General features: G+C 50.3%; 4 protein-coding genes across 9 annotated transcripts; 1 reads left to right on the forward strand and 3 right to left on the reverse strand.

Annotated features, from left to right (window-relative positions):
- Positions 1–150: 150 nt before the first annotated feature.
- Positions 151–4,129, reverse strand: ARSA (arylsulfatase A). Of its 2 annotated transcripts, none has more exons than XM_062625241.1 (8): positions 3,821–4,129; positions 3,280–3,520; positions 2,613–2,831; positions 1,993–2,162; positions 1,367–1,491; positions 1,078–1,211; positions 684–786; positions 151–572 (listed from the first exon to the last, which is right to left on the reverse strand). In XM_062625241.1, the coding sequence occupies exons 1-8, from the start codon at positions 4,111–4,113 to the stop codon at positions 271–273; spliced, it is 1,587 nt and encodes a 528-aa protein (XP_062481225.1). In that variant the 5' UTR covers positions 4,114–4,129; the 3' UTR covers positions 151–270. The 2 variants fall into 2 exon arrangements, with proteins under 2 accessions (XP_062481225.1, XP_062481226.1); XM_062625242.1 differs by having other exon boundaries at positions 1,078–1,205; positions 3,821–4,128.
- Positions 4,119–6,414, reverse strand: LOC134167057 (uncharacterized). Its single transcript, XM_062625305.1, has 3 exons — positions 6,350–6,414; positions 4,210–5,975; positions 4,119–4,166 (listed from the first exon to the last, which is right to left on the reverse strand). Exons 2-3 carry the CDS (start codon positions 5,149–5,151, stop codon positions 4,119–4,121), a joined length of 990 nt encoding a protein of 329 aa, XP_062481289.1. The 5' UTR covers positions 5,152–5,975; positions 6,350–6,414.
- LOC134167017 (rab-like protein 2A) lies at positions 6,342–16,559 on the reverse strand. Of its 5 annotated transcripts, XM_062625247.1 has the most exons (9): positions 16,409–16,424; positions 16,297–16,326; positions 16,083–16,162; positions 15,525–15,572; positions 10,728–10,807; positions 9,757–9,868; positions 7,792–7,889; positions 7,463–7,546; positions 6,690–7,211 (listed from the first exon to the last, which is right to left on the reverse strand). In XM_062625247.1, exons 5-9 carry the CDS (start codon positions 10,767–10,769, stop codon positions 7,134–7,136), a joined length of 414 nt encoding a protein of 137 aa, XP_062481231.1. In that variant the 5' UTR covers positions 10,770–10,807; positions 15,525–15,572; positions 16,083–16,162; positions 16,297–16,326; positions 16,409–16,424; the 3' UTR covers positions 6,690–7,133. The 5 variants fall into 5 exon arrangements, with proteins under 5 accessions (XP_062481229.1, XP_062481231.1, XP_062481227.1 ...); XM_062625245.1 differs by lacking the exons at positions 6,690–7,211; positions 15,525–15,572 and adding an exon at positions 6,342–6,539 and having other exon boundaries at positions 16,409–16,559; XM_062625243.1 differs by lacking the exon at positions 15,525–15,572 and having other exon boundaries at positions 16,409–16,558.
- A 3-nt stretch (positions 16,560–16,562) lies between these two features.
- On the forward strand, positions 16,563–21,106 carry NME6 (NME/NM23 nucleoside diphosphate kinase 6). Its single transcript, XM_062625249.1, has 6 exons — positions 16,563–16,710; positions 17,006–17,108; positions 17,194–17,233; positions 17,670–17,830; positions 18,085–18,261; positions 19,727–21,106. The coding sequence occupies exons 1-5, from the start codon at positions 16,621–16,623 to the stop codon at positions 18,228–18,230; spliced, it is 540 nt and encodes a 179-aa protein (XP_062481233.1). The 5' UTR covers positions 16,563–16,620; the 3' UTR covers positions 18,231–18,261; positions 19,727–21,106.
- The last annotated feature ends 6,058 nt before the right edge of the window (positions 21,107–27,164 follow it).

The raw sequence follows: 27,164 nt of genomic DNA on the forward strand, positions 1-27,164 counted from the left end.
GAAAAACAGATGTGCCATGCAGACAACGCCGGTTGTTTGCATTAAAGCACGCAAGCTCACATTCAGGGGTTGGCATAAGCATTAGCAAACTGAACTGACTAGGGGGAACTCCTGAGCATGATGAGAGAAATTGCTGACCACAGCAAACAGTTAAAAGTTGACAGGATTTAAGGTGCCATGAGGAAGAGCCCGATTTCTCTGGCAGCTCAGGGTAAGAGTGTCTGGTGGGTTTGGGATAGTGTTCCAGTATGGAGGTAGAGCAGCAAGAGGTTAGGAGCAGTGGCAGCAGGAAGGCTTAGGAGTGCAGTTTGGTACACAGCAGGGCTGCAGGGCAGGATCCCTGCCCTTTCTGATCTGGCTTCCCCCAAACTCCATGCGCTGCTCAAAAAGCACTTTGTGCAGTTGGATCTCCTTCAGGACCTGCAGAAGCTCTGGCCCCACACCGCTCTGCAGCAGATCGTAGTTCTCAGCTGGGTCAGACTCCAGGTCAAACAGCAGTGGGGGCAGGTGGGGTGTCAGCGGGGTGAGCCCATGGCAGGCCTCATCTGGGGTTGTATCACTGTGCAAGGAACCTGCAAAAGAATCCCCTGGAGCAGCTCAGTTTCTTCTCTTGGAGCTTTGGACAGCAAAACCAAGTGGGACATCATAAAGCTGCTATGCAGAGGAGAGAAGGCAGCACTAACCTTGTGTGAAGTAATGGGCCTTGTACTTCCCAAGCCTGACAGCGAAGGGACCATGCAATGGATCAGGGGATGGCGGGTAGAAGAACATCGTCTGACGGGGACTCTGTGGGAAGCAGCAGAGTGAAGCTCACCCATCCAGCCACGAGGCTAAAGAGTCTGCAACAGGGCCAGGCAGAGACTCCAGGGATGCTACACGGAGCACAGATGCTGCAGTGAACACATGGCCAGATGGGGGGGGGGAGCTGACGAGCAGCAGCATTGACTGCGCCCTACTCAGAGATACTGGGGCTCTGCCCATGCACTGCAGCCATGGACTGGGCTTGGCAACATGCTGCAGTTGTTAAAGCAGCCTGAAGAAGCTGCTTCCCAGGCCAGACCAGCCCTCAAGACTCACCTTCCCCGACCCAAACAGCACCGGGCTCAGGTCATAGCCATCCAGGGCAACTTTGGGAAGAGATGCTCCAGCCAGGGCAGTCAGTGTTGGCAGGATGTCCAGGGTGCTTGCCAGCTCATGCGTCACTCCTATCACTCACCACAGCCAGGCACAAGGAAACATTCAAGTACCTGATCCCACTCCCATCCCTGCATTCCCACTTCCCTTCCATCCTCTGCTTGTCCCGGGGCAGCCAAGCTGCTTCAGCTGGCATCAGCACTCAAAAGGGACAAGCAGTGCCAAGTCTCACCTGGAGTGATACGGCCTGGCCAATAAGCCACTGCTGGCTCCCGCATACCACCTTCGTATGTTGTGCCCTTCCCACACTTCAGAAGGCCAGAGCTGCCTCCACGTGCCATCCGCAAGGTGGAAGGGCTGTGAGAGAGAAGAACCATCTACCATCAAGTTTCACAGGTCCACACTACCCCTTCCCTAGTACTGCTAAGAGGGTCATGACAAGAGAGACATGGTGTTAGCAAGTGACACTGCCATCCTTCTCAGCCTCAGGAGGCGGGAGGCATGGGGCAGGTGAAGAAGCCAAGGTGTGCAAGAGGCCTAAGCAGAGCACCAGAGACCAACTACACCCCCACACCAATGGAACTGGGTCTATTTGGGCTACTGGCCACTCCTGGCCTGAACCCTGTGAGGTTTCTGTCCACAAGGGGCACAGCTGAGTCACAAGAACAAGGAGCAGATCATGCACTGGGTCCTCTCCAGAGCAGGATCCACCTCTTGTCTCACTTCAGGTCATGGAGATCTCACCTGACAATGCCATGTGCCCTTTCCCCAAGCAAACCAATGCCTCATGCCACTTCCCTCGCACCATGGATCCAGAATCTTACCAGTAACGAAGTCCCCCCAGCTGAGCCCACTCACCCATTGTCAGAGGTGAAAAACACCAAGGTTGTGTTTACAAGGCCACTTTCCTGCAGTGCCTGTAGCAGCTGTCCCACTGAACCATCAAACTCTGCAAGTGCATCTCCAAATGGCCCACGCCGTGACTGCCCTGTGTACTCCTGGCTTGCAAACTGGGGGTAGTGGGTATGCTGGAGAAAGGGCAGAGAAGACCGCTACGAAAACTCCCAGAGCTGCTTCTTGCTCCCAGTTCACCCAGAGACGGTCAGCACCCCAGCTAGGACATGGAGATAGGTGACAATACCCATGAGGTGAAAAAAGGCTTGTCCCCAAGCTTCAGAAGCATCTCTCAGAAATGGCACAAAGGAGACGTGCAGACTTGGGGTGGGAAGTTTTCCTGGGTGAACACTTGGCCCAGGGAAGCAGGCAAAGCTCCAGAAAGAAGCAGCCCAAGAACATCATAAGCACGGTGCTGCCACAAGGCAAGGGCACATGAGCACCACCCCCAGGTCACCCAGCAGCAGGTACTGACTACTCAGCACAGTGCTGGGCTGCAGGAGCTGAGACACTCGCTGCTCTCCATGGAGGATAAAGGGTCCCTTCCCCACCCCTGGACCCGCAACAGTGCTCCCCTCTCCTACGTGGGAGGCATAGTAGAGCAGGAAGGGGATGCCTTGTCGGGCGCAGTCAGCGATGAAGTTCCGTGAGAATTTGTTGTAGAGTGGCACCAGATCAGGGAAAGAGACCGGCTGCTGCACAATGCTCTGGTTCCAGAGGAGTGGGACTGGCACTACACCTTGGTCACAAGTCCCAAAACACTTGATGTCAGGTGGGAAGCAGGTGAGATTCTGGCAGGGGCCCTGGAGAGAACAAGTAACACCTTTTGGTTTACCTGTGTTGCAGGACAGGGAGGGGAGCACTCTCACAGCAGCCCACCACAAGGTCCTACAGGCACCCTTTGGGGAGCCTCTCCCAGAAGGCCAGGGCTCTGTGCCCACCCACCCATCCAAGGATCATACTGCCTCACCCCAATTTCTCATGGAAGCTCTGCAGATGTTTCTTTGTAGCCCAGAATCTGACCCTCTCTCCCCTGACAAAGGACAATGTCCCCATGCACAAGTACCCAACAACACGAGCACCTCAGATGGCCTTTCTCCATCAGCACCCATCTCCCTGGCCTGCAGCCACCCTCACCCATCTGCCCAGGAAAGCACCGGCCTGCCCCACATGCTCTCAAGCAGCTTCATCTGTGGGGCACTGCCCCCAGCCAGTTCCAGGACACCCCTCAGAGCTCGGCAGGCCTCTCACCTGGTCATGGGAGTAAGGGATCCCCAAGAAGTGGTCAAAGCCCTGGTGGACAGGCAGGAAGGAGCCATTCATCCCCAAGCCAAGGTGCCACTTGCCAACCATGGCTGTGGCATAGCCCGCAGCCTTCAGCACCTCTGCAATGGTGACCTCAGACAGCGGCAGCCCCCCCCGCGAGCCTGGGCTGAACACCCCCGGGTAGACCCCAGAGCGCATCTGGAACCGGCCTGTCAGCAGGGCTGCCCTAGGGGAGAGAAGACCGGATAGAGCACGGCACGGGTCCCTCCCCAAAGAGGGATCCCTATCCCCGCCTCGGGCCCTGGCAGCCCACAGCTGCCCCGGCAGCATATATCCGGTCTGCACCGGCCCCGCACCGAGCAGCCCCCAGGGCACAGCGACCTCCTCACCCCCCCACCCCGTTCCTCCCAGCACCGCAGCTCCCGGTGGGTGCCCAGCCCTGCCCCGACGCTTCCCGAGCTCGGTGCCCTCCCCGGGGCCCCGCAGCAGCCACCGGCCAGCGGGCTGGGAGCCGCGGGGCACGTACCGGGACGGGCTGCACACGGGGGAGCTGCTGTAGAAGTCGGTGAACCGCAGCCCTCGGGACGCCATCCAGTCCAGGTGCGGCGTGGCAGACGAGGGGTGCCCGTAGCTGCCCAGGTCCCCGAAGCCCAAATCGTCCGCCAGCACCAGGACGAAGTTGGGGGCGGCGGCGGCCGCTCCGCGCAAGGCCAAGAGGGCCAAAACCGCCACGGCCCGGGGCAGCCGCAGGACCCACTGCCCCATTGCGCTGCCGCCGGAGAGGCCCCGCCGGTACCGGGCACCGACACCGCGCACCATGTGACCTAGCGCCGCCGCGGGGCGTGCTGGGAGCCGTTGTCCGTAGCGGGAAGCTGCGAGCGGCGGAGCCGGACCGGGACTGCCCCGGGGGTACACGGGTGGCGGCGAGCGGCTGTCCCCTGCGCTGGGGCTGGGTGGCCCGGGGGAAAGGCCGCTGTCCCCCTTCCGTGGCTGGCAGCAGGTGCCGGCCCAGGCCGTTGCTCCGGGCTTCCTGCCTTCGGGAAGAGCCGAGGAAGCCGCTGTTCTGGTGCGCGCAGGGTGCAGGACCCACGGGACACGCAGAGGGTGCGGCGCTGCCGGGAGCAGGCTGCGCTCTGTGGGAGCCTGGGCACTCTTCAAGCAAGTGTGTTTGCGTACAGCAACGGCAGTTCCGCCTTCAGCCTCAAAGACTGCTGCTTGTGCCTGAATACAGGAGCCCATATCGGGCAGATCTGTGACGTGTAAACAGAGCAGGGACAGTGCAAAGAGCAGCAGCAGCTCTCTGAGGGAAGGGAGTGATAAGGAGAACAAGGGAAAAAGGGGTAGGTTCAGCACCCGGGAAGGCTGCACCCGACTGCAGTGTCTGCTTTTGAAAACCAGAAAAAGCTCAAGAACAGGCAGAGAAGGGAACTGAGGCAGAATGTCCTGAAGGCCTCTGTCTGCACAGTTTATCCGGAAGAAGAGTACAGCAGGACCCGAGATGCTGCACAAAGCACAGGCACTTTGCTCTGTATCTCTGCATGTATGAAGTGTGGGCATGTGCTTATGCCTGTATGTGTGCGTGGACATGTATGTATGCATGCATGCACATGTGAGTTTGCATGTGCATCTATAGAAGGTGCATTCTACGTGGCATACAGCACTTGGTATGCTGTGAGCATGCATGTGGGCAGACGGATGGGTGCATACTGTGCGCAGGGTGTAGGGGTGGGTGCATTCTGCATAGTATGTGTCCTGTAGGGTGTGCATGCACTGCCTGCGTATGTGGGGGGGGGGGGGGGTGTGTGTGAGCCAGTTTTGCGCACACAGGCATTCTTTGTGTATGTGAACATTCTGCATTGCCCTTGTGCTCAAAACAGGTGTTTCAGAGTCTGGGTGTGCACACTCTGGTTGTGCACTGCACCTTCTCTTTGTACCCCATGTGTGTCTCTATGCACCCTGTGTGTGAATACAGGGTGTGCACACGGTTTTTGTGCATGCTGTGTTTGTGCTCACAGGGAATTCCTCCTTGCAGAAGAGCTGGAGCTGAATTGGGAGCACTCCCATTCTCAGGAGGTTTCTCCTGTCTCAACCCAATGATGTGAGTTGCTTAGTTGGGCTTCTAAAGAGCTAGATCACATTCAAGAACATGCACACATACTTCAAAGGCATGAATGGCAAACCAAAATAGCATAGAGCAGGACCTTTCCCAGAACCCACTTAACACAAAAAGCAGAACCCAGTACTCATCTTCCTCTCCAGCTGATCAGGACTGGAACATACACACAAATCACTCCCTAGATTCACAAGCACAGCATGTTCATAGGTTCCTTAAATATGAGCATGGGAATTCAGTTAATGTCTGTGGCTGGATGTCAAGCTACTTACCCAGCAGCTGGCACAGACCTTGGGTCTTTCCAGATCTGTCTCCTCTTGCTTGTGACCTGGTCCAGCTTCAAGTTCGCTAGTGAACTGCACACACCCCCAGGGCACTCCCACCAGCAGCTGGCTGGCGATTCCAGCTGCTGGGTCCCTATGGCCTATGTTCCTTCTGCCGTTGCTGCAGCCAGGTACAGGCTGGGGCTACTCAGAACAGCATCTGGAGTCACTCTCAAAAAGGTTGGACAGACCATGATTAGGTGCAAGGCTCAGTCAAACAAGCAAAACAATCAGCAGTTGCTTATCTGTAACTGGCTCCTTTATCCCTGTTTCTGTCCATTTTCCATGCTTATACATCCCCCCATCCTCCTTGACTCCTCTTTCTCCACCCTTTACTTGTCCCAAACAAGTGATCTACCCCTGGTTATTTTCCCCACCTTCCTCTGAGATTTGCTGCATTTGTGAACAGATTTGACGTTTGAGGTGCTGATAGCAAGGTCACGTTGGACTTCCATCACACTGCCTGGGTGCTGCTGTCCCTGTCAGATGCCTCTCCCTAAAATGCTCTCACCTCTCCCTTCAGTTATCTGTGAGGTGTCACTCAAATGGGCCTGCTCAGAGGAGGGTGAGGGTACAGTGGAAGAAGGGCACAGAGGTTACAGGGACAGCAGTTGGAAACACAACATGTCTTAGGCCAGCTACTGGTGGGATCCCTGTAGGTGTGTACAATGCACTGGTGAACTTGAAACTAGACTTGTGCAGCACAAGTATCCTGAACACACACATGGGAGCAGCAGCAGCCACATCCATCAGGCTGGGATAGGACAAGCCTCCTGGGTGTGATTCCACCTGATTCAGCTCTAGCAGACCTGAAAGGAGAAGGTGTGCTGGAAGTCTACTGGATCTGGCTGCTCCGTAACAGAATGGGAAAGAAAACCCAAAGAAATTATACCAGAGCTCACACACATGGACAGAGGCAGTGCTGGTTGGGAAAAGCAATGGGGAGGGCTGGCAGTTGGGATTTAATACTGTACAGTAACTGGACTACTGCTTTAGAACAGAAGTGCAGGAAGGATGTAGGCTCAAAGTTTTATATATATATATATATATATAAAATACAAATAGTTTTTAGTGTTTGTTTTCTCCAATAGGTACCATTAAAGCTTCCAGACAGGTCCCTTCCCTGTAGGTCCCAGAGTGGCTGAACTCTCCAGGCAAGCTTTGCCTTGAAGAAGCAAGCAGTAACCAGCAGCCTTGTGGATATTCTCACCCTCTCCTTGACGATGATACGCAGCAGCTCAGGCCACATCAAGAAAAGTCATGGCTAGAGAATCTCCCACAAGAGTGGGAGAACCCAGCTGAGCTCTCAGGGCAAGAGAAAAATCACTTTCCTTTATGAAGGCCAGCTTTAATTAGCCCCAGAAATCTGGAACAAAGGGAAACTCAGACTCAGAGTCCAGGGCTTAGGCAGATGGGGGATTCTCTTCAGGGCAGCTCTCCTCTTGATCCAACAAATTCTCACTTTTCTGCAGGTCAAAGCTCTGGAAAGGAGCAGGACAAGGAACTGCTGAGAAGCATGACAGCCACAGCTATACTGTGCTGTGATTCTTTCAAATTTGGTCTAGGGTAGTGCAGGCTCTTCAGAGGATCATCACCTCACCCCTTCCAACCTAGACATGAGCAGCACACAAACCCCATAGTGTCACTACTATAAGGCAAATCTTCCCATGCCTACAAGGTTTTGGCCTACAGCTGCGCTTAGGAGGAGGGCAGTAAGTAGAGCCTTTCTTACCTCCAGTTCTCTCATGACCTCGTCCATGAAATCTCCTGAATTCTGTTTGTAAGCAACTGCCAGTTTGATGGCATCATTGAAGAGCTGACGAGGAGGAGAATACTTGTCACTCAAAGTGAAGGGGCACTGGGTTTCTGTAACATACAGAAACTGTTCCCACATCTCAAGAAAAACAAAACCAAAACTCTGCAAGTACATATAGCTACCAGACCTCATAAATAGGCAAACATGTACCAGCCCATTTCCTGCTCTCTGTGCCTACAGCAGTCTCCATGTTCTTGGACCACACAGAGGTCTCATGTATGCTGAGTCAAATATCTGTGTCCTACCTTCACTACATTGGTGCCATCTGCAGCAGACACAAAATAAAAGGGCAAACTGAACTTCCGGGGAAAATTGAAGCTTTTCTGGGTCACCTTCATATCCGCTGGGGACAAGAGAAGGAGAAATGGTCAGCAAGATATCACTGCAGGCAGAATGTCAACATGTGCAGGAATGGTGGAACAGATGAGATCACAGCCCAGCTGAGCAGTCAAGGCCCCCTCACTGTAGTACAAGGCTAGGAGAGTCCTCCCCAACAGCTGCAGGGCTTTAAAAGCAACAGCATCAGCAAACCATTGATGAGAGACACTAAGAGTTCTTGTTGATTATCCATGGTGTTTCACTAAATTATAGATGGATTCTGATGTGCTATAAATGAACAAGGGCTTAGAAAATACCCACTCCCTTCTCCTGCAGCAACTATGAATGTTTCTCATGCACATCCCTGTGATTTTAGCTGTGTCCATATGACCTGGACACCATCACCATTACAAGTAATGCCTCTCCCTTCAGTCTGGCCTATTAGCCAGAACTCCTCCCTGCCTTTATGGCATGTACCTATACTCCTGTGTGTCCAGGGCATGCTCACAGTATATAAATGACTCTACTGTTACATATTTTTACTTAACATGCAGTTAGGTCCAGCTGTCCCAACCTCAGTAGGCCAGAGGCTTTATTTCAGGTTTGGAACAACTCTACTGCATAATTAGATGCCGTGCTGGCAGAGCAGGAGCAGCTCAGTTGTGATTGATAGGCAGCCTGTATGCTGCACAGGGGAACGATCTGCCTTGTCTCACACAGCAGCAGCTGAACTAGTTCAGACTCTAAGTGCTGCCCGTGAGCAGTGCCTCGGCAGCCGCTCCCGGCCTCTCTGCAGGAAGCTGGATCAACTGTTCTGCATACTGGGCCTGTGTTAAGAGCTGTGAGCTGATCATTTCCTAGTCCAGGTGGAATACAGCAAAGGAAGGCACGGCAAAGGACTCCTCTGGAATAGTGTGCGCTCACACATAGAACACCATGATCAGGATTCATCTACACAGAGGTTCTGCCTACAATATGCCTGTCAACACCAAGTCCATTTGCCTTGGACTTCCTCTACAGTCCATGCAACCAGTGGATTCAAGGCTGGCTTGACACATCCTATAGGAAAGGCTTTCATTAGGTAAGCTCAATCATGCCCTAAGCCACACCACTGAACCAAATGAACTGCTGTAGACTGCAGTGGAAGCCCGGACACCTTATTGAGGTGGACACAACTATTCATAGCTGTGATGATTTCTACCACGAATGTCAGCAAGGAAGCCCACGTCTGACACTGTATTTGACAGAGAACAGCAGGAGACTGTGGTCCTAAGGGTATGTGTTCTCTTGTTGATGCTGAGGAGAAAGCTGATGGCGTTATGCACTCTCACAGGATGGAGGAGACAAGTCACAACCCAAGTGACAGCACTAATGTGTGGAATGCCTAGCCAGCATTCCTAAGAAGAGGGAGGCATCTAGTCAATGGCAGAGGAAGGTAAACAATTTTGCCATCAGGTATATTATAGACACTTCAGCACAGAGTTCCACAGAAACCTGCAGCCTGAATTAGCAATATAAGGGCAGTTACTGACTGTTCCAGGGGATGCCACGTAATAGGTTATGCTCCTCTTCCAGCAAGACATCCTGCAATTTTTGATTAGGTACTGCTCCAACCAGCTTTTGGTTTCTTGCTGGATGCAAAGGGCAGTGTGGTAAGGACAGAATTGGAAGGACAACACTTGAATAAACTTTAAATGGATCAAATTGTATTTTCAAGTGCCTGTAAGACAGCATCAAGGTCAGCAGAGGGCCCAGCTATTCACTGGTAAAATACAGCCCTGAGGGACTAATACTCAAGAACTCATCTGGACCTAACAGATGAACGACATTCTCAGCCTGATTCTCTGAAGAGAATCACATCACAGTCCTGAGAGGCTGAAAGATCTACTCACCATCAATTTTGTTGGCCACCACAATGCACGGAATCTCTGAACGGAATTCCCTCAGCTCCTTGTACCAGCTGTTCAAGTTCTTGTAAGTGACTTTCCGCTGCACATCAAACACCTTCCAAGAAAGAACCAGCTATGATGTGCCATAGCAGGAGAGCTCCTGATCGACCACCAAATAGAGAATCCAAAATTCTCCGAGGAGGACATCAATAAAGGAAACTGGTGTTTGTTAGAAAGTGTGAAAGACAAGGGAGAGTATCCAGAAAGCCTTGAAACATGCAGCCAGCCCACTTCTTTGCATGAGGCAGGGAACAGTCCCTCATTTTCCTTTACAATCTTATTTTGTACTATGACAAATACTGCATCACTCATGACAAGTCAACAAGCGTAGGAAAGATCTGCTCTAACTAGGGTCAGAAGTAAGACCTCTCCAGTTTAACAATTAAAATACCAATGAAGTTGACTAATGCTCACAAGTGATAAGAAAGAATGGAAAGGTTGAGCAACAGTACAAAGCAAGAGACCTCAGGGGGTTAGAAGTCAGGAAAAAAGACTTATTTGAGCTAATAAACGGGAAGAGCAAATTACAGGAAAACAGAAAGGGCAGAAGACCAGAGAAGAATGTCTTATGTAGCACCCCTGTGGAACATGTCAGAACAGTTTTGTACTACATAATCCAATAGTCAAATAACAGAACAAGAAAGGAATGCTTACAAAAGTAAGGAAATTTAGAAGACAGCAAAGCCAGGGAATATAGTAAGAGTGCTATGAGGAAAGACAGAATAGAGCTAAACATACCCAAGTACACTGCTTTTATCTGGTGAGAGAAGAAAGAACAATATAGGAAAGTTTTTTAAACCACTGGAAGAGATAAATCTAAAGCAGCATTGTCACAAGTAACACACAGGCCACGTGTCAGCTGGTACTGCATTAGTCAAAACTCCACCAAATCACAGCTGAGACACTGCCCTTACCAGGATACAAGCATGAGCATTATGGTAATAAGATGCATGCATGCTCTGGAACCTCTCCTGTCCAGCTGTGTCCCAGAAGTCTGTAAGACACAAAAAACAAACTTAGAATGACACATCTTTTCAAGTTCTGTTTTCCTTAGAACTTAAACCCAGGAGACAAAGGCCAGTCCATCTACTCGGGGTCACAGATGGTGGTTTCACCTCACTAATCTGAAACATTCCAGGGCTAAGAGATTATTCAGAACTACAACCTTTTCTTAGCTACGCTTAACTATGAGTTGTGCTGACACTGAACACGGCTATAAACATATCAGCAAAAGAGAAGTCATCAGTAGATATGACTTGTAAAGAACAGAAAGACAAAGCTAGTCAAAAGTGCAGAGTGGTAACAATGCATAGTGCTTTGTCACTAGAGATGACAACAGGAAACAAAACCTGAACCTCTTGTAACTGGCTTGATTTCTGACACCTTGGTATACAGCCAGGTGCCTGCCCTAGGTAATATTCTCCCTGCTTTCACAGACAGTCCAACTCTACTTTTCCCAGGGGCAAAACTCATTCTAAAATTACTAAGGGCCCAGGGCCCAGTTCAGGGTCCCAAGGGAGGAGACAGGCAGGTCCCAATTCATTAAGTACCTCATAGACTGGGTATCATAACGCATACCTGAACAGTCAGCAACATTCTAATGCCCTTTTCTGTCTGTGTGTCTAGGTAGGGCTCCTCCCCACCCCAATCCTTTTAATGTCCCATTTCAGAATCCTCACTTAGAAGGACAAAAGAGGTGCCAGTGATCATGACCTACTGAATGCCCCTAAATTAAGTTCCCAGGCAATGCAGCAGCTGTCCCAAGAGAACTTGCCATGCCTTACTGAAAAACACTGCTGCTTTTATTACCAAATCCTCCAGATTTGTCTGTCATACCCCATGTCACTCCAGAACCTTAAAATCCTTGGGAAAAGTAAGATTCATAAATATGAATACAGCACATTTTAATGCAATCCTAACTCTACCATGCGGAATTTGGCGATGGCCTCTAAGAACAGCTCAGCAGAGTAAAAATTAAACCAGCAAGGGAAGTGGTAATTCTGTACAGTCTGAGTCTTCAGATCACATTATCTGCCTTTACAAATCACACTTCATGAGAGGTCTTCTCTGCAAAGTAGCTTGGATGATCAGCCTTATGTTCATAAATGGTTCAGAAGACACTGTGAACACTTGCAAAACATTAGCCACACGAATTACTTAAACTAGACCAAGTTACTTCATAAAGTACTAAATCCATGTTAAAAATAAGTCCCTGACTTTTGCAAGTTGTCCTAACTGTATTTCACTTAACGGTTAAAAAAGCTCCCCACCTCGTCTTTTATATGAGTGTACCTAACATCAGAGTCTGTTAAATATTTCTTGTTACGCTGAAACCTCCTTTTGTACAAAGTTCCTGTTCTCTAATATTTTACCTTCCCCCTCAGAAGCCAGAGTTCCTCATCATTAGGCCCCTTTTTACCATCTTTCAAGTGTTCTCATGGCTTTTCTCTGAAACCTTTTATTAGGTGTAAATGGCAAGGTTTGTGTAAGGGGCAGGGGATGCTGGGATGGCTTCTGTGAGAAGACACTGAAGCTCACCCCATGCCAGGCTGAGCCAGTTTCAGTCACCTCCAAGACAGACAGACCCCCTCTGGCCAAATCACTCCCAGTCAGCAATGCTGGTGATAACATATTTAAGGAGTCAAAAATGCTGCAGAGGAGAGTGAGGGAATGAAAGAGAACCAGCTCTGCAGGCACCAAGCTCAGAAGAAGGAGGGAGACAAGATCATAGAATCACAGAATCACAGACTGGTTTGGGTTGGAAGGGACCTTAAAGCTCCTGCAGTTCCAACCCCCTGTCACAGGCAGGGACACCTTCCACTAGAGCAGCTTGCTCCAAGCCCTGTCCAACCTGGTCTTGAACGCTGCCAGGGATGGGGAAGCCACAGCTTCTCTGGGCACCCTGTGCCAGTGGTTCCCCAGTGTAACCACCCTCAGCATGAAACATTTCTTCCTCATGTCCAATTTACACCTACCCACTTTCAGTTTAAAACTGTTGTGCCTTGCTCTGCCACTACAGGCCCTGATAAAAAGGTTTTCTTCATCTTTCTTATAAACCCCCTTTATATACTGAAAGGCCACAATAAGGCCTTCCTGGAGCCTTCTCTTCTCCAGGCTGAACAACCCCAATCTCTCAGCCTCTCGGCATAGTAGTGGTGCTCCGTCCCTGCGATAGTTTTTGTGAACCTGTTCTAATAGATCCATGTTTATCTTGTACTGGGGATCCCACAGGTGGATGCAGGACTCCTGGTGGGGGCTCTAGCAGAGCAGAGCAGAATTGCCTCCTTCAACCTGCTGGTCATACTATTCTCATGCAGCCCAAGTCAATTTGCTTTCCGGGCTGCAGTTGCACATTGCTGGCCTGTGTCCAGTTTTTCATTCACCAGCAAAGGGGAAAGGTGCAGTGCTCAAACATGTAGAAAGCTGGCACAAACAGGAAGGGGGAAAAAAATTGTTCAGTATCCAGGAAACACAGGAAACAAACGGTTCACCTTGAACAAGGAAGATTTGCATTAAGTATCAAGAAAGAATTTCCAGCTGTAAGAACCCTAATAGGCTGGAGTAGATGGCCTAAGCAGGCTTTGTCACTGGAAGTCTTTGAATATGTGTTTTATAAATATATATCTATTTATATCTATACATATAAATATACAGATATGACCTGATACATATATATATATATATGACCTTATGGGGTGACCCTATGATAGATACGTATCAGTGAAAAGCATCATTAAGTAAAGAGTTTCTCCTGTGTGGAGATGTGCAAGATGTTCTCTCACAGTCCCTTCCAAAAGCTGTAATACTCTGGAAACACAATGATTGCAGTGACAGACGCAGCACTACAGAATATCCGCTCAAACCACGGAATAAGATCATGCTTTTCTTGAGCTTCCATCTGTAACACACAGTGAACAGCACTGTGCTATGAGGCTACATCTCACAGGTTAAAACAATGCTTCTTTGGCATAAAAAATAGAAAGTTCACACTTGTGATAAACCTGACGTTATGGGACAGTTGAGAGTGTGGCTGATAAAGAGATGCCTGATAAAGCCACACTGCTTGTATTCTACCAAAAAAAAACCTAACAAAGCTAGAGATAAAACAGGTGGGATTTTATGATAAGATCTGACAGGCTGGACACATCCAGCAAAAAAATTTAAATTCTATAAACTTGAAGTACAGCAATTGGTACATACACCAGAAGTAATGAACCAAGTGAGAATACCCAAGAAAAGGATAACCAGTGATAGGAAGATTGTGTTAAAATATATTAAAACCTCAGCAACTAAAATAGCAGATCTACTGGAATAATGCATGGCATGGGTTTTAGAATTGATGTCGACAGGCAGCTAAATCCCACTGCAGACTGTTGTTATAAGCATGTGGAATATTTCTTCTCATTTATTTACTATATTGACAGAGTAGATGAGTCTGAAGACAGCTTCGTACTGCAGCTAAAGTGATTAATATCCAGCTTGCAAGCCAGAGCAAGCCCCCTCTGTGCTCTTCCTTACTTTGCCAGTGCTTCCCCACCTGCCCCTTCCACTAGCACAGGTGTGTATAAGCCCCCATACAGAGATGTTTTAGGAAGCCAAATGAGAAGAAATCCATTCCCTTCTTTTGTGAGTGGTTAATACGCACGGTATACTTTCTGGACTGGCCTGACAGTGGACAGGACTAGGCTATAAGTGAACACTGGTGGTACATAAGGGAACAGGACTACAACATTCCTGGGCAGCTAGCTTAGCTTCGTGGTAAATCTGAAATGTCACTTAGCTCAGTTTCATCATAACACTGCATCCTGAGCAGCAGGCACTCACTGAACAGTGACTAACACAGTTAAATCAGGATTCTTGCAGCAATTGCTTTGACAGGTATTCAACTCCTTGAAAAAAACAGAGCTGATCCTTCACTCAGAGATCCCCTTGCATGGGGATTAGTGGCATAGCTGAAGAACCTATTAACTGAACAGTGATCTGGCATGGTAGATGAGCGAAGAGTAGTGGCTGTTCTTAGACTTCAGTGAGGCTTTTGGCACCGTCTCCCATAAGAGACTCATAGAGAAAATGTTGATGCAGGGGCTGGATGAGCAGATAGTGAGGTGGCCTGAAAACTGGCTGAATGTCCAGCAAGAGGCTGGTGATCAGCAGCTGAGTCTGCCTGGAAGCCAGTAACTTAGCAGTGTACCCCAGGGGTCAATACTGGATCTGATCCTGTTCAACATCTTCATTAATGATCTGGATGATAGGGCAAGACTGCACCCTCAGCAAGCTTGGAGATGGCACAAAACTGGGAGAAGTTGCTGGTACACAAGAAGGTTCTGCTGCCATCCAGAGGGACCTGGATAGGCTGGAGAAACAGGCTGATAGGAACCTTATGAAGTTTAACAAGTAGAAGTACATAGAAACAAACCCATAGCACCAGTTTCAGCTGGGCACCATCCAGCTGGGAAGCAGCTTTGCAAAGAAAGGGCCCTGGGGGTCCTGGCTGACACCAAGCTGTGCCCTTGCCGCAAAGCAAGCTATTGGCATCCTTAACTGCATTAGGCAAAATATTCCTTCGCCTCTACTCTGCACTGGAGAGGCCACACCTGCAGGACTGTGTCCAGTTCTGAGCTCCTGAGTACAGGAGAGACATGGACATGAAGATGATGAAGGGACTGGAGCACCTCTTATGAGAAAAGGCTGAGAGGGTCGGAATTCTTTACCCTGGTGAAGAGAAGGCTCAGGGGGATCTCATCAATGAGTATAAATACCTGAAGGAAGAGAGTAAAGAAGATGGAGTTAGGCTTTTTCAGTGGTGTGCAATGACATGCGCAGAGGGGGCAAACTGAAACACAGGAGTTTTCCTCTGAGCATCAGGAAACACTTTCCATTGTGAAGGTGGCTGGACACAGGCCCAGGAAGGTTGCAGAATCTCCATCCTTGGAGACATTCAGAAGCCACCCAGACATGGTCTTGGGCAACTGGCTGCAGGTGGCCCTGCTTCAGCAGGGGTTGGACAGGAGCTTCAGAGCCCCCTTCTGATCACCCCCATTCTGTGATCCTCTGATCCCTCCATTCCCCCATTTCCCTGCCTACAAACACCTCTTTGGCACCCCACTGCCCAGTGCAGGAAACTGCCGCGGTCTGGGGTCCGTGCGCTGCTGCCTCTGCCCACAGCACCGCCGCCGTGCCCGCTCTGCACGCAGCCGGCACATCCCGTCCCCGTCCCCGTCCCCGTGCCCGTGCCCCGCGCAACACCCAGCGGCGCGCTCTCCACTTACCCACGAGGACCGCCCGCCCGTCCACCCGGGCGCGGTGCTTGTAGAGCGTCAGGGCGAAGGTGGAGAGCTGCTGGGAGCAGCTGCGTCCGCGTTAAGGAACCGACGGAGGAGGGCGGACCCCCGCGCCGCAGCGACCGCTCCCCCGGCCGGGCCCGCCGCTCTTCCCTAGGCCCCCGCCGCGCAGGGCGGGCAGCAAGGGGCAGCACAAGGATACAAGCTGTGGAGCAGGAACCTCTCCAGCAGCCTGCGGAAAGAGTAGGGCGCTGCCGTTAGGCCGGGGGACCGCCCCGAGCCGCCCCTGCCCTACCCGCGGGGAACGCACGCACTTGGACTTGCCCACGGCGCTGTCGCCCAGGCAGATGATCTTCACGGTCTCCTCCGCGCCGGCCGCCGCCTCGGCCCGGGCCTGCTCCGGCACCTCCGCCATGGCCCCGCCTCCGCGTCCCCGCTGCTACGCGATGTGTGGGACCGGGACCAGCCTCAGGCCCCGCATCACGGAGCGCGACGTTCCGCTGATGTCACAGGCGCGCCGGGGGCCATGGCGGCGGCGAGGCCGTGTGGGCGGCCGCTGCAGCTCACGCTGGCTCTGCTGAAGCCGGACGCCGTGGCCCACCCGCTGGTGCTGGAGGTGAGCGCTGGGCGCCCCGCATCGTCCCGCACAGCCTCGTCTTTCCCCTCACTGTCCCGGACCAGTCCTCTTCGTCCTGCTCTCGCCCCGCTTCGTCCCTCCCCGCATCATCCCGCACCACCCCGCTTCGTCCCTCCCCTCATCGTCCCGCACCAGTCCTCTTCGTCCCGCCCCGCATGGTCCCGCACAGCCCCGCTTCCTCCCGCTCCGCCCCGAGACACCGGGCCAGGCCGTGCGGTGCGGAGCGTCCCGGCGGTGGCCGCCGCCCGCCCAGCCGCTGCGCCTCTGCCCGCAGGCCGTGCACGAAACCATCCTCAGCAATCGGTTCCTCATAGTGCGCGCCAAGAAGCTGCGGTGCGGGCGGGAGGAGAGCCGCCGGTTCTACCGGGAGCACGCGGGTAGGCGGCACGGGGCGGGGGGGGGACGAGCGTCTCCGGGGCCGGCGGCGCTGCGCGGTTTGACCCGCCCGTCTTTCTCCCGCAGGGCGGTTCTTCTACCAGCGGCTGGTGGAGTTCATGGCCAGGTACCTGCCGTGCCCGCAGCCGGTCCCTGCGGGGCGCCAGGAGGGCGCTCCCTTCACTTCACAGAGGACCCTTGTCCCGCCTTTGGGGGTGGTGGAGGGGCCACTTTGGTGTGGGACGTGTCTCACCCAAGGTGGAAGGCCCTGGGCTCAGGGGTGGAGAAGTGCCAGGAGATAACCCTGCTGTGACTATAGTAGGACTTAGTGGGGTGGCAGCCCCAAGGGTGGTGGGTGCCATCACCTAGGAGGAGGGCATTCACACAAATGCTTTGCTCTGAGCCACAGACTCAGGGTCTATGCCATGGTAGGGCTGTGTGGCCTCCCAAAAGCACTGGAAGACAGTTGCACTTCCTTGTTTGCACTTGCTGTATCTATAAGAATGAAGCTGTGCCCTTTTGCAGCCTTATCTGCTTCTCCTCTTCCTTGGTCTTTTTCTCAGTGGCCCCATGTGGGCTTACATCTTGGCCCATGAGAACGCTGTCCCGCTCTGGAGATCCCTGATGGGACCCACCAAAGTATTCCGAGCCCGAAACAGCGTCCCAGACTCCATTCGAGGAGCTTATGGCCTCACTGACACCAGGAATACCACTCATGGCTCAGGTAGACCCATCCTTCTTTGTTGAGTACTGGGCAAAGGCTGGAGCTCGGGAAGGTGTGAGCACTGGTGTTTTGCTTGCTTTCCAGTCTAGAAGTCACAGTTAGTGATTTACTCACTTCTGCAGACTCTGCTCACCCCTGTCCTGGTGTGACTTGAGCCTGGTGCTTTTCTTGTGGCTTTTGCCCTTCCCTTTGGAATGTAGCACGTTTGTAGTGTCACACTGCCATCACTCACCTTCTCCTCTGTTTTCCAACAGATTCACCAGCATCAGCCAGCAGAGAAATTGCCTTTTTCTTCCCAGAGTTCGATGAGCAGCTCTGGTACCAGCAGGAAGAGCCACGTCTGCGCCAAGGGCAGGTGTATTACAATGCAGAGGAGCGTGTCCACTGTGTTCAGGGATGAAGAGACAAGAGTTGACATGAGTTACCCGGGGGTATGCTTTGCTGAGCTGGGAGTAGCTGCTAGACACACTGTGTCAGCCTCGTAACAAGACATAGAGCCATGGCATGTTTTAAGGAGCGTGGGGGAGAGAAAGACCTAATGCACATCATGTTGTGTGACCTGGAGTTAACGTTGTTCATGCAGCGTCCAGGCACTGGGGCAGTTTAGGAAAAAACTTCTCAAGTAGCAGTACTCCATCTGGATGTAGAGATCTAGCCATGGAGTTTACTGGTCCCTGGTGTTTTATTTAGACATAAGCGGTACAGGTGAGTCCAGCAACAGGGTAGGTGAAAGGGGGTTGCTAGTTCCAGTTAGGATATGGTTTGTTTTGCTGATGGTAGTCCTGAGAGTCTTAATATTTGCTCTGTTCCCAGAGTCCCATAAGGAGAAAAGAGAGGGAAAAAATTATGAAAAAAGGCCTCAATAAGCAGGGTAATATTAACTCTCCTGTCCTTGCTTTCCTGGATCCAAGCTGAAAACAAGGTTCTCTTCAGTTTTGTATCATAATTCTGATCTTGAGCTTCTGGTGGAGGGCACAGTTAGAAGCCGTTCCCAAGAGGAAAGCAGCGTATCCCATTGGGTTGATTTGGGCTGGGCTGACAAGTCTGCAGCACGAGTTCTAGGGGAAAATGCAGAAAGGTGTGGAATACTCCAGTGACTCTGAAGGATCTTCTGTTTGTGCTTTTTAGATTGCCTGGGGGATGAGATCTGCAGTTCTGATGAGACTTGATAGTGGCCATTAGAGCTATGGATTTCTCAAATCCATAATAAAAGGCCAGAGAAGCTGATTTGAATGCTGGTACAAAGGGGCTGTAGAATTTCTGCCGGGCATTGAAGTACTGAGTTCCATGTCCTTTGTAAATTATATGGACAAAGTAATTTCGTTATGCAGTAATTGATATAATATCCTGGTGTGTGAGGACTTGGTTTTGAGGTACAAAGCAAGGTTCTGATATGCTTATTTATGTTTCCCTGTTTGATGCATTTTGAGCTCTGTTCCTGTACCAGTTTTTAATCCATTTAAACTGCCCCAGATTGCAGTTACAATGCTAATATTTTTAATTAAGGTGCCATGTTGTACTGAGTGGATTTCTTTCAGCTAATTTCAAATGCACTGTATTGGTGAAGGTACACTTGTACTGCGTTTGGGACAAGAAGTTTGTTAGTGATTCCCTCTTCTGAAGTTATGCATGACTAGCACTGAGGATACCTTTCCCTACAGTTCTTGACTAGATTGTTGACTGAGTCGCAAATTCATTAGTGCATCATTATAGTACAGATCAAAGGGAAGTTGCTGTGGCTAGTTTAAGACAACTATGTGAAATGCTGGGCATTTGATTGAAAAATGTGTAATTGTAAGAAATGCTTCTGTAGAGTTTCCTTGACCAAATGCATCAACACGTTTGTTCCTTCATTACCATTATATGAGATTAAATGCAGTCATTGTTTTGTTCCAGGTACAGATCAAAAGGATCTGCGGAATATTTCTGCATTTTTGCATTGCTGTTTTATTTTCACCAGCAGTATCCAAAGGTGGATCTGCTTATGACTGAGTTTGTGTTTATACAGCTCTGGAATCTTGCTGTCCATAATGCTACTGTCAATTGATATTTTATTGATTCCCTCAGTGTCTGTCAGTTTTGTGGGGTTTTCATGTGATTAGTAACCCTTACGATTTTATTTTCATCTTTCTTTATTTATATTGTGCTTTCTTTTTTTGGCTATTCATTTGGGGTGCCATTAAATGACAATTCCTGGCTTACACTTCTTGTTTGCAATGTGTTAATGTTCCTAGTCATTTGACATTATTACATTTGGAGAAACCAATCCTTTTAAAATTTCAAGTACAAACAGCACTGGCTTAGTGGTGCAGTGTTTTCACAGAGTGATTATCAGGTGACCGGCACCATTCCTTAGGTTACTGCCAGTTGTTATGTCCATATTAACATTTCTTTGGTCCACCAAGACTGCACCTGAGGAGAGGTTGTCGGAACTGTGCAGTGCCATTGCCCTACATAGAGCATTTGTTTTGTAAATCTAAAGATGTTCTGTGAAGTCTGTCAGGAGATCTAATATAAGGAAGAAGTTGTTCTCTGTGAGGGTGCTGAGGCGCTGGCACAGGGTGCCCAGAGAAGCTGTGGCTGCCCCATCCCTGGCAGTGTTCAAGGCCAGGTTGGACACAGGGGCTTGGAGCACTGTGCTCTAGTGGAAGGTGTCCCTGCCTGTGGCAGGGAGTTGGAGCTGGATGAGCTTTAAGGTCCCTTCCAACCCAGATCCTCCCATGATTCTGATAATACTGAAATATTTGGTGTTAGATGGAGGAGATAGTGTCAAAATAATGCTTTTAATATCAAAGGAAGCCTTTGGATTTTAGCAGAAGCTCTGATTTGAGGCCTCTTGGGAAAGTCTTTCTTTTATTGTTTTTTTTTCCTCTCTTTGTGAGTGCTGAAGATATGTTTCACTTCTTTAGTGTGTCATAGCACTGTACCAGCTACTAGGAAGAAAAATAACTGTTAGAGCTGAAACCAGTTCATAATGACAATTCATGTGTGTTCTGTGTACCTCCTTGTGCCTCCCAGTCCTGTGCTGTACACTTGAATTTGTAACTTCCCATGGCTTTAATTTAAAACAATTTCTTGTACCCTTTCTCACTTTTCTTCCTGCCCCTTCCCTGTCCCTAATCTGCTTTTACAGAACAAGCTGAAACCTCTGATTATTTTTAATAAATCCTGGTAATGCCCAGCACAGGCTATTTCTTCTCTTTTGTAAAGATTTTTGGTTTCTTTATTTGACTTGCAAACATTATGTTGTGAAATAATAAAGGCAAGTTATCTAAATGCTGGTTTAGCTTAAATATGTAATATCTGATGCTGCAAAAATCTCATGTACAGTCAACATTTGTATTTTGGTTGTTGTCCTCTTCTTACTAATGCTTAAATGCCTTCTGCCTGTTTGCACAGAAGCGTGGTACCTGAATTAGACTGAAGGCTGCTGAACCAGAGTTTCTGCTTTCCAAAGGAAGTGCTCCCCCCGTATTTCACAGAAACAATACCTACCTGACACGGCCGTAGTATACATCTATAGTGTAGCTACACTGCCTCAGAGTAGAGAGGAAATCTGGGCAAGAAGGCACAATCATTATTACAAATGACTGTGGAACTTCAGCTTTGTATTTGCTGAAGTTTTCCATAAAGTTTACTGTCATTCAGGTTAAATTATTTACCTTTTTCTCCTTTTAGTACTTCAACAACTTTATGTGTTTCTTTGCCTAGAGTATGAACATTTCAAAGATCGGGAGTCTGCACAGAACAAAGACATTCTTCTCACATGTCTCACTCTGCTGCTTATGACATGATGATGCAGTTGGTTACAGCAGATGTGAACAGCTTCAAAGTTACTCTTGAGTGACTGCCTCAAACTTTTAATAGGCCACTCTAAGCCTTGTTTACAGGTCTCACAAAAACCTGTGAAGGGAGAAAGTGAAGTGCTCTGGGCTCTTAGTAATGGGCACTGAAGCTCTGATGGCATTTTCTCTGTGGAGAGAAGCCTGTGGGGAATGGGAACCAAGCAGACAAACTGGAAACAAATCTCTCTCTCAAACTTCAGCCTTCTATTTAAAGCATCTTGTTTAAAGTGCACTAATTGGCCTCTAGGGCAGACTGGATGCCCAAGCCTGGGCAAGGCTTAGGTGAGAAGCCTTGGAGAGCTGGCTCCGTGCAGTGAGAGGACGGAGCTGGCCATAGGGACTGTGAGGAGCGGAGCTGTGAGTGCAGGGCCGCAGCTGACCAGGTAGTACAAGGTTACAATCAGTAGGCAAACCTGCTGCTCGGTGACTTCCTTGTTGCTTTCTGAGTACAAGTTGGCCAGAAACAGTGACCCTGAGGCTGATGCCAAATGGAGCATCACAGGTATCTGAGCTGGGACCTGTCCTGTTTAACATCTTCATTAGTGATATGAAAGGTGACAGAGTGTGCAGGTTGAGGGGACCAGTGAATATGCTGAAGAGCAGGGCTGCCGTCCAGAGGGACCTGGACAGACCAGAGGAATAAGCCAGAAATAACTGCATGAAGTTCAGCAAGGACAAATGGCGAGTCCTGTGCCTGGGAAGCAAGAGCCCTGAAAACATACATTCTGGGGGTGCCTTGCTGAGCAGCAGCTCTGTGGAAAAGGCTGTAGGGGCCCTTGGTGAGCTGCAAATCAGACATGAGTGTGCCCTGAAACAAGGAATACACCAGCAGACTCAGAAGAGCTCAGTGAAGAGCCACCAAGATGGCCAGGGCTGGAGCATTTCCACTGTGATCAAAGGCAGAGGGAGTTGGGCTTGCTCAGCCTGCAGAAGGAATGGCTTTGTGAGGACCACCTAACAGTCTGTTACCTGTGGCGAGGCTATCAAGAAAACAATGCCAGGCTCATCACTGGGGCAGGGAGTGAGGATGAGAGGCAGCAGGCAAAATTCAGACAGGAGGTTTCAAGTTCATAAAATCGTGCAATATTCTCAGTGGGAAGGGACCTGTGAGGATTGCTGAGTCCAACTCTACACTCCATATTGGGCAACCTAAAAGTTAAACCAAGTATGTGTTGTCCAAATGCTTCCTGAACACTTCCCCCATGACCTCAGGGAAATGGTCATGGCAGGCTTGGAGCCATGACCATTTCCCTGGGGAGCTTGTTCAAGTGCTTGACTGCTTTTCCCTAATATCCAATCTGAACTTCCCCTGACAGCTTCAAGCCATTCCCTCATGCTTTATCACTGCAACACCAGAGAGAAATCAGAATCACCCGCTCCACCTCCTTCCCCTCATGAGCAAGTTGTAGACAGCAATGAAGTCACCTCAGTCTCCCGTAAGCTGAACAAATTCAGTACCTGCTGCTTGTAAGTCATGTCCTCCAGTCCTTTCACCATCTTTGTGATGCACACAGTACTGAGGTACAGTTAAGCACAGTGGGACAGTCACTTCTTTTGACCAGTTAGCTATACTGTGCCTGATGCATTCTAGGATACAGCTGGCCCTTTTGGCCAGCAGGACAAATTGTTGACTCATATTGAACTTCTCATAAACAAAACCCCCAGAGTTTTCAGAGTTGGAGGTTCAAGAGGTTTCCTTCCACCTGGAGGTAAGGCACAACAGTCACTCTGAGGATCATTACGTAGTGGAGCAGGGTCTCAGGAAGGCTTTGAGATCTGGATGCAGCCCACAGCAGCTTTGACCATTGTCGTGGTTTAAACCCAGTCAGGTAACTCGTTCACTCACTCCCCCCCCTTTCTTGCCCTCCCCCTGCTCCCGGAGGGACGGAGAGGAGAATCGAAAAGAATGCAACTCCCACGGGTTGAGATAAGAACAGTTTAGTAACTAAGGTATAACACAAATCACTACTGCTACCACCAATGATAATAATGATAAAGGAAATAACAAGGGAAGAGAATACAACACCTCACCACCAGCCGACCGATAACTCGCCCCCCCCAGCCCGACCAAGCTCTGACCGATACCTCCTCCAACCCTGCCGTCTCCCAGCCCTTCCGGCTAACTCCCAGTTACCTCCTGGGCATGACGTGCTGTGGTATGGAATACCTCTTTGGTCAGTTTGGGTCAGGTGTCCTGTCTCTGCTTCCTCCTGGCTTCCCCTCCTCCCTGGCAGAACATGAGGCTCACAAAGTCCTTGGCCAAACCAAAACATCCTTGTTATCAGCTCTGTTCCCGAGCTGAAAGTCAAAACACTGCACTACACCAGCTACCAAGAAGGAGAAAAATGACTGCTACTGCTGAACCCAGGACAACCATGGAGCTAGCTGTGCTTTGGGTAGGGGTTGGATGCAGCAAGCAGATTCCCGCCAGCCTGAACGCCATGATTTGCATAGGTCTTCCTGTCTCTGTGTCCCAAGGAAGCATTTGTGCACAAGTGGAAACGACAACCAGTGAGATAGCAGCACTGCTGTAGTGATCTGCAATACAAGCAATGGTGGGTTTTGCTCAAGAAGGAATTCTTGAGCTGGAAGGACGCATCTCTCCGAACAAGTAGGGAAACTTGACTTGGGGAAGTTCCCAGTTTTGCAACAGTACAGTTGGGTTTTGGAAAGTGCAACACTTACCCTTGGAGAAGGTAAGGGCCCTGCACCCAGGTTAGAGTCTGATTTCCTAAAGTGCTGAGTGGTTGCAGGAGCTGGGCCTGATCCTTGTGGATGCTCACCCAAATTTAGGCATTCAGTTTAAAACAACCCCCCTGACCCTTCACAAATTCATGGAGATTTGATTTCTCACCAGGCCCACAAGGCTAGATTTAGTATGCCTCAATAGACCAGAGGAGGACACAAACATTGATATTTCTTCTCATAAAGGCCGTCCTGAAGACATTACCACAGAAAACAGACATGGATCAGATTTTCGCCCTCATTGAGGTAGTAGCTCCTCTGCTGTCTATGCTGGTTTCCACATGGGGCATTCCTTCCCCTCAAGTGTTGGTGCCTGTCCAGTCCCTACTCAAATGACATTTCTGCTCAGCTCCTCAACTCTTAAAGCTTCAGACACAGAGCTTGTTACAGGATCAGCTCCTATAGGATCATCAGGAAACAGGGATGAAAAAAGACTGCAATAAAGCAATGCTGTATTCCTGCTGCAGAACTGCAGAATCATGTCTCAGTCCTGATCTCCAGATTCACTCCCTGTTGCAGTCTTCACATTTCCTGGGTTTCCTACTTTACATTTCCATGGCACCATGTGGTGAACTCCAGCTAAACCTGCTGTTCCTATCAGGAGGGGCTCCAGGCTCAGAGCAGAAAGCATTCACTCTGTGTAAATCCATGTAATCCTGCTGCCCAGCTCTTCAAGAACTCACAGGACTACTTGGTGCCTTAATCAAGTCCAATCAGAGCTGCTGTCAGATCACAGTCCCGCTGTGGCCAGGTTCCCCTGGTCCCTTGGACCACACTCCACCCCAGAGCCCTGCCCAGCTTGGGCTGGGCAGGCAGTTATCACAGATGGTGGGAGCATGGCTTTCTGTTGCCAATAGCCAGCCCTCCTCATTGCTGCCTCTCTGCTGGCATCGGCCAGTGTATGCACCTCATAGCCCTGCAAGAAATAAAACTGGGTCATAAGGAAGGACTTAGGGCATAGGGAATGTAGCTCCTGGCCACCCCAGCCAGCCACCCTCCTGTAGCCCTGAGCTCCTGGCATGGGGACCTGCTTGGAGCTGCAGCCCAGGCACCCCAAGAGCTGCCACAGGCCTGGAGCAGGAGGCAGAGGCTAGAGAGCCCTGGCTGGTCTGCACTTCGCACAGCCCAGAGCAGAACAGGAGATCAAGGTGGGTCCTGTGCCAGGAGGGCTTTGTGCTGTAGGTGCAAGTATCACTTGTGCAGGTTGACTGAGGGATGCTCCTCTGCTGCTTGCTCCTGCCACTGAACAAGAGCTACTTGTGAAAGCCTCTCCCTAAGTGCCCTCACAGGGTTAAAAGCCTCTCCTCCACTCACAAGCCTTGAGGACACGGAGGCTCTTCCTCATGCAGGTAAGACAGCTGGACAGCAGCTGGGCACATCATTGCTAGTTTTTTCTTCTTTCCAAGCATTGGATGCCGTCCACTGCTCTTGGACATGGAGGTAAGGGAGAGCTGGAAGGGAGAGCTGGAAGGGCAGGACTGCTGCCTGGGGTGGGGCAGGGCCTCAGTCATGGTTGGACTCTCACAGGGTTCCCTATAGGCACATTACTTGGGAGCAAACCTAGTAGTGTCACGCAGGGCTCTTGGGTGGTCTGGGTTGTGTCTGTTGGTGATGCCTCAAACAAAGCAATCCAGTCCTTTTCAGAGGTTAACCATGTGTAATTGCTGGCTCCCTCAGTCCAGCTATCACCTGGAACTGGGGCTGGACCATGCCCAAGGTTCAGGACCTTACCTCCCATGGTGATGTGCTCTGGCTATCTGGTCTGCCCACCCAAGTGCAAATGGAATGCGGTGGCTCTGTGAGGAAAGCCACATCCTGCAGGAGCAGCTGGCTTCCCAGGGTGGGCATGGAGCACATCTGCCCACTGTAGAAGGAAGGGTGAGGGCATCTGCCCTCAGACGCTGGAGCTATGCAGAAGTGCATCGTGGTGACATAAGGCACCCTGCTTTAGGGACTGCACCAGCACTGAGCTGGGTCTCACACTGGTGCATCACCATCACAGCGGCCAGGGGAACCTTCCTTCCCTCAGCAGGAATGACAGAAACCAGCTGTATCCCCAGCACTGGTGGCATCAGTACTCCCCCTCTGCCCCCTGTACAGTGTTTCTGGACTAGTCAGCACTGAGCAGAGGTGTCACTGCACTACAAAATACTTGGTAAGTCATTAGTTACCGTGAGAAACCGCATCAGTGCAAGTGAGAGAGAGAGGAAAGCAGCTGAAGCAAGATGGAGATTCTTTCAAGGCTCATTCCTATGCAGCCCAGGGGAAAAAGGGAGATTTTCCTATTATATCTTCCTCTTTGTCCATTGTGTACAGGATGTCTGAGGTTTAAATCTGACATTTCTTGTCATGTGGCTGGGTCTACTGACTACCACATTGCTCCAGATGATGGTGAAAAACTGGCGTCATTCCTCTGCAGATTTCCTGTGGCTGTACTGTAGCCCTGTAGCTCCATGCCTAATCCAGCCTGGATTTGTCAGCATGGGGAAAGCGCCATCTGCAGCTCTCCAGAACTCACTGTCCCTCCTGCAGTGGAACTCACAATTCCCTCCTGCTGCTGCAAACACGATGACCCACAGGTCATGGCTGTGTACCCACAGTAGACCAAGGGCTGGTTGATAGCATGTGATGGTCTCACACTCTTGCTCACCTGCTCCTATTTCCAAGTGTTGAACCCCAGTTCAGAGCACAAGGTGACAGCCCTTACATGCCCAACCTCCTACTATCAAATTTATTCTCATTTT

The sequence above is a fragment of the Pezoporus occidentalis genome, unplaced genomic scaffold (genome assembly GCF_034315485.1).
Source record: "Pezoporus occidentalis ecotype Australia unplaced genomic scaffold, CSIRO_AGI_Poc_V1 ctg279, whole genome shotgun sequence".
Lineage (NCBI taxonomy): Eukaryota > Metazoa > Chordata > Aves > Psittaciformes > Psittacidae > Pezoporus > Pezoporus occidentalis.

What these genes read in the sequence shown, in the direction of transcription:
- ARSA (XM_062625241.1), bottom strand. Translation starts at nt 4,113, where the DNA reads ATGGTGCGCGGTGTCGGTGCCCGGTACCGGCGGGGCCTCTCCGGCGGC. An exon ending in TCCCTTACTCCCATGACCAG is followed by an intron (nt 2,832 to 3,279) that starts GTGAGAGGCCTG and finishes TGTTCTCTCCAG; the next exon opens with GGCCCCTGCCAGAATCTCAC. An exon ending in GGCCCATTACTTCACACAAG is followed by an intron (nt 573 to 683) that starts GTTAGTGCTGCC and finishes ATTCTTTTGCAG; the next exon opens with GTTCCTTGCACAGTGATACA.
- LOC134167057 (XM_062625305.1), bottom strand. Translation starts at nt 5,151, where the DNA reads ATGCAGAATGTTCACATACACAAAGAATGCCTGTGTGCGCAAAACTGG. An exon ending in ACAGCCGCTCGCCGCCACCC is followed by an intron (nt 4,167 to 4,209) that starts GTGTACCCCCGG and finishes CGCCGCTCGCAG; the next exon opens with CTTCCCGCTACGGACAACGG.
- LOC134167017 (XM_062625243.1), bottom strand. Translation starts at nt 16,509, where the DNA reads ATGGCGGAGGTGCCGGAGCAGGCCCGGGCCGAGGCGGCGGCCGGCGCG. An exon ending in AGCGCCGTGGGCAAGTCCAA is followed by an intron (nt 16,327 to 16,408) that starts GTGCGTGCGTTC and finishes CTCTTTCCGCAG; the next exon opens with GCTGCTGGAGAGGTTCCTGC. An exon ending in AGGTCATGAGAGAACTGGAG is followed by an intron (nt 7,212 to 7,462) that starts GTAAGAAAGGCT and finishes GCTCCTTTCCAG; the next exon opens with AGCTTTGACCTGCAGAAAAG.
- NME6 (XM_062625249.1), top strand. Translation starts at nt 16,621, where the DNA reads ATGGCGGCGGCGAGGCCGTGTGGGCGGCCGCTGCAGCTCACGCTGGCT. An exon ending in CCCACCCGCTGGTGCTGGAG is followed by an intron (nt 16,711 to 17,005) that starts GTGAGCGCTGGG and finishes CTCTGCCCGCAG; the next exon opens with GCCGTGCACGAAACCATCCT. An exon ending in CTGGTGGAGTTCATGGCCAG is followed by an intron (nt 17,234 to 17,669) that starts GTACCTGCCGTG and finishes TCTTTTTCTCAG; the next exon opens with TGGCCCCATGTGGGCTTACA.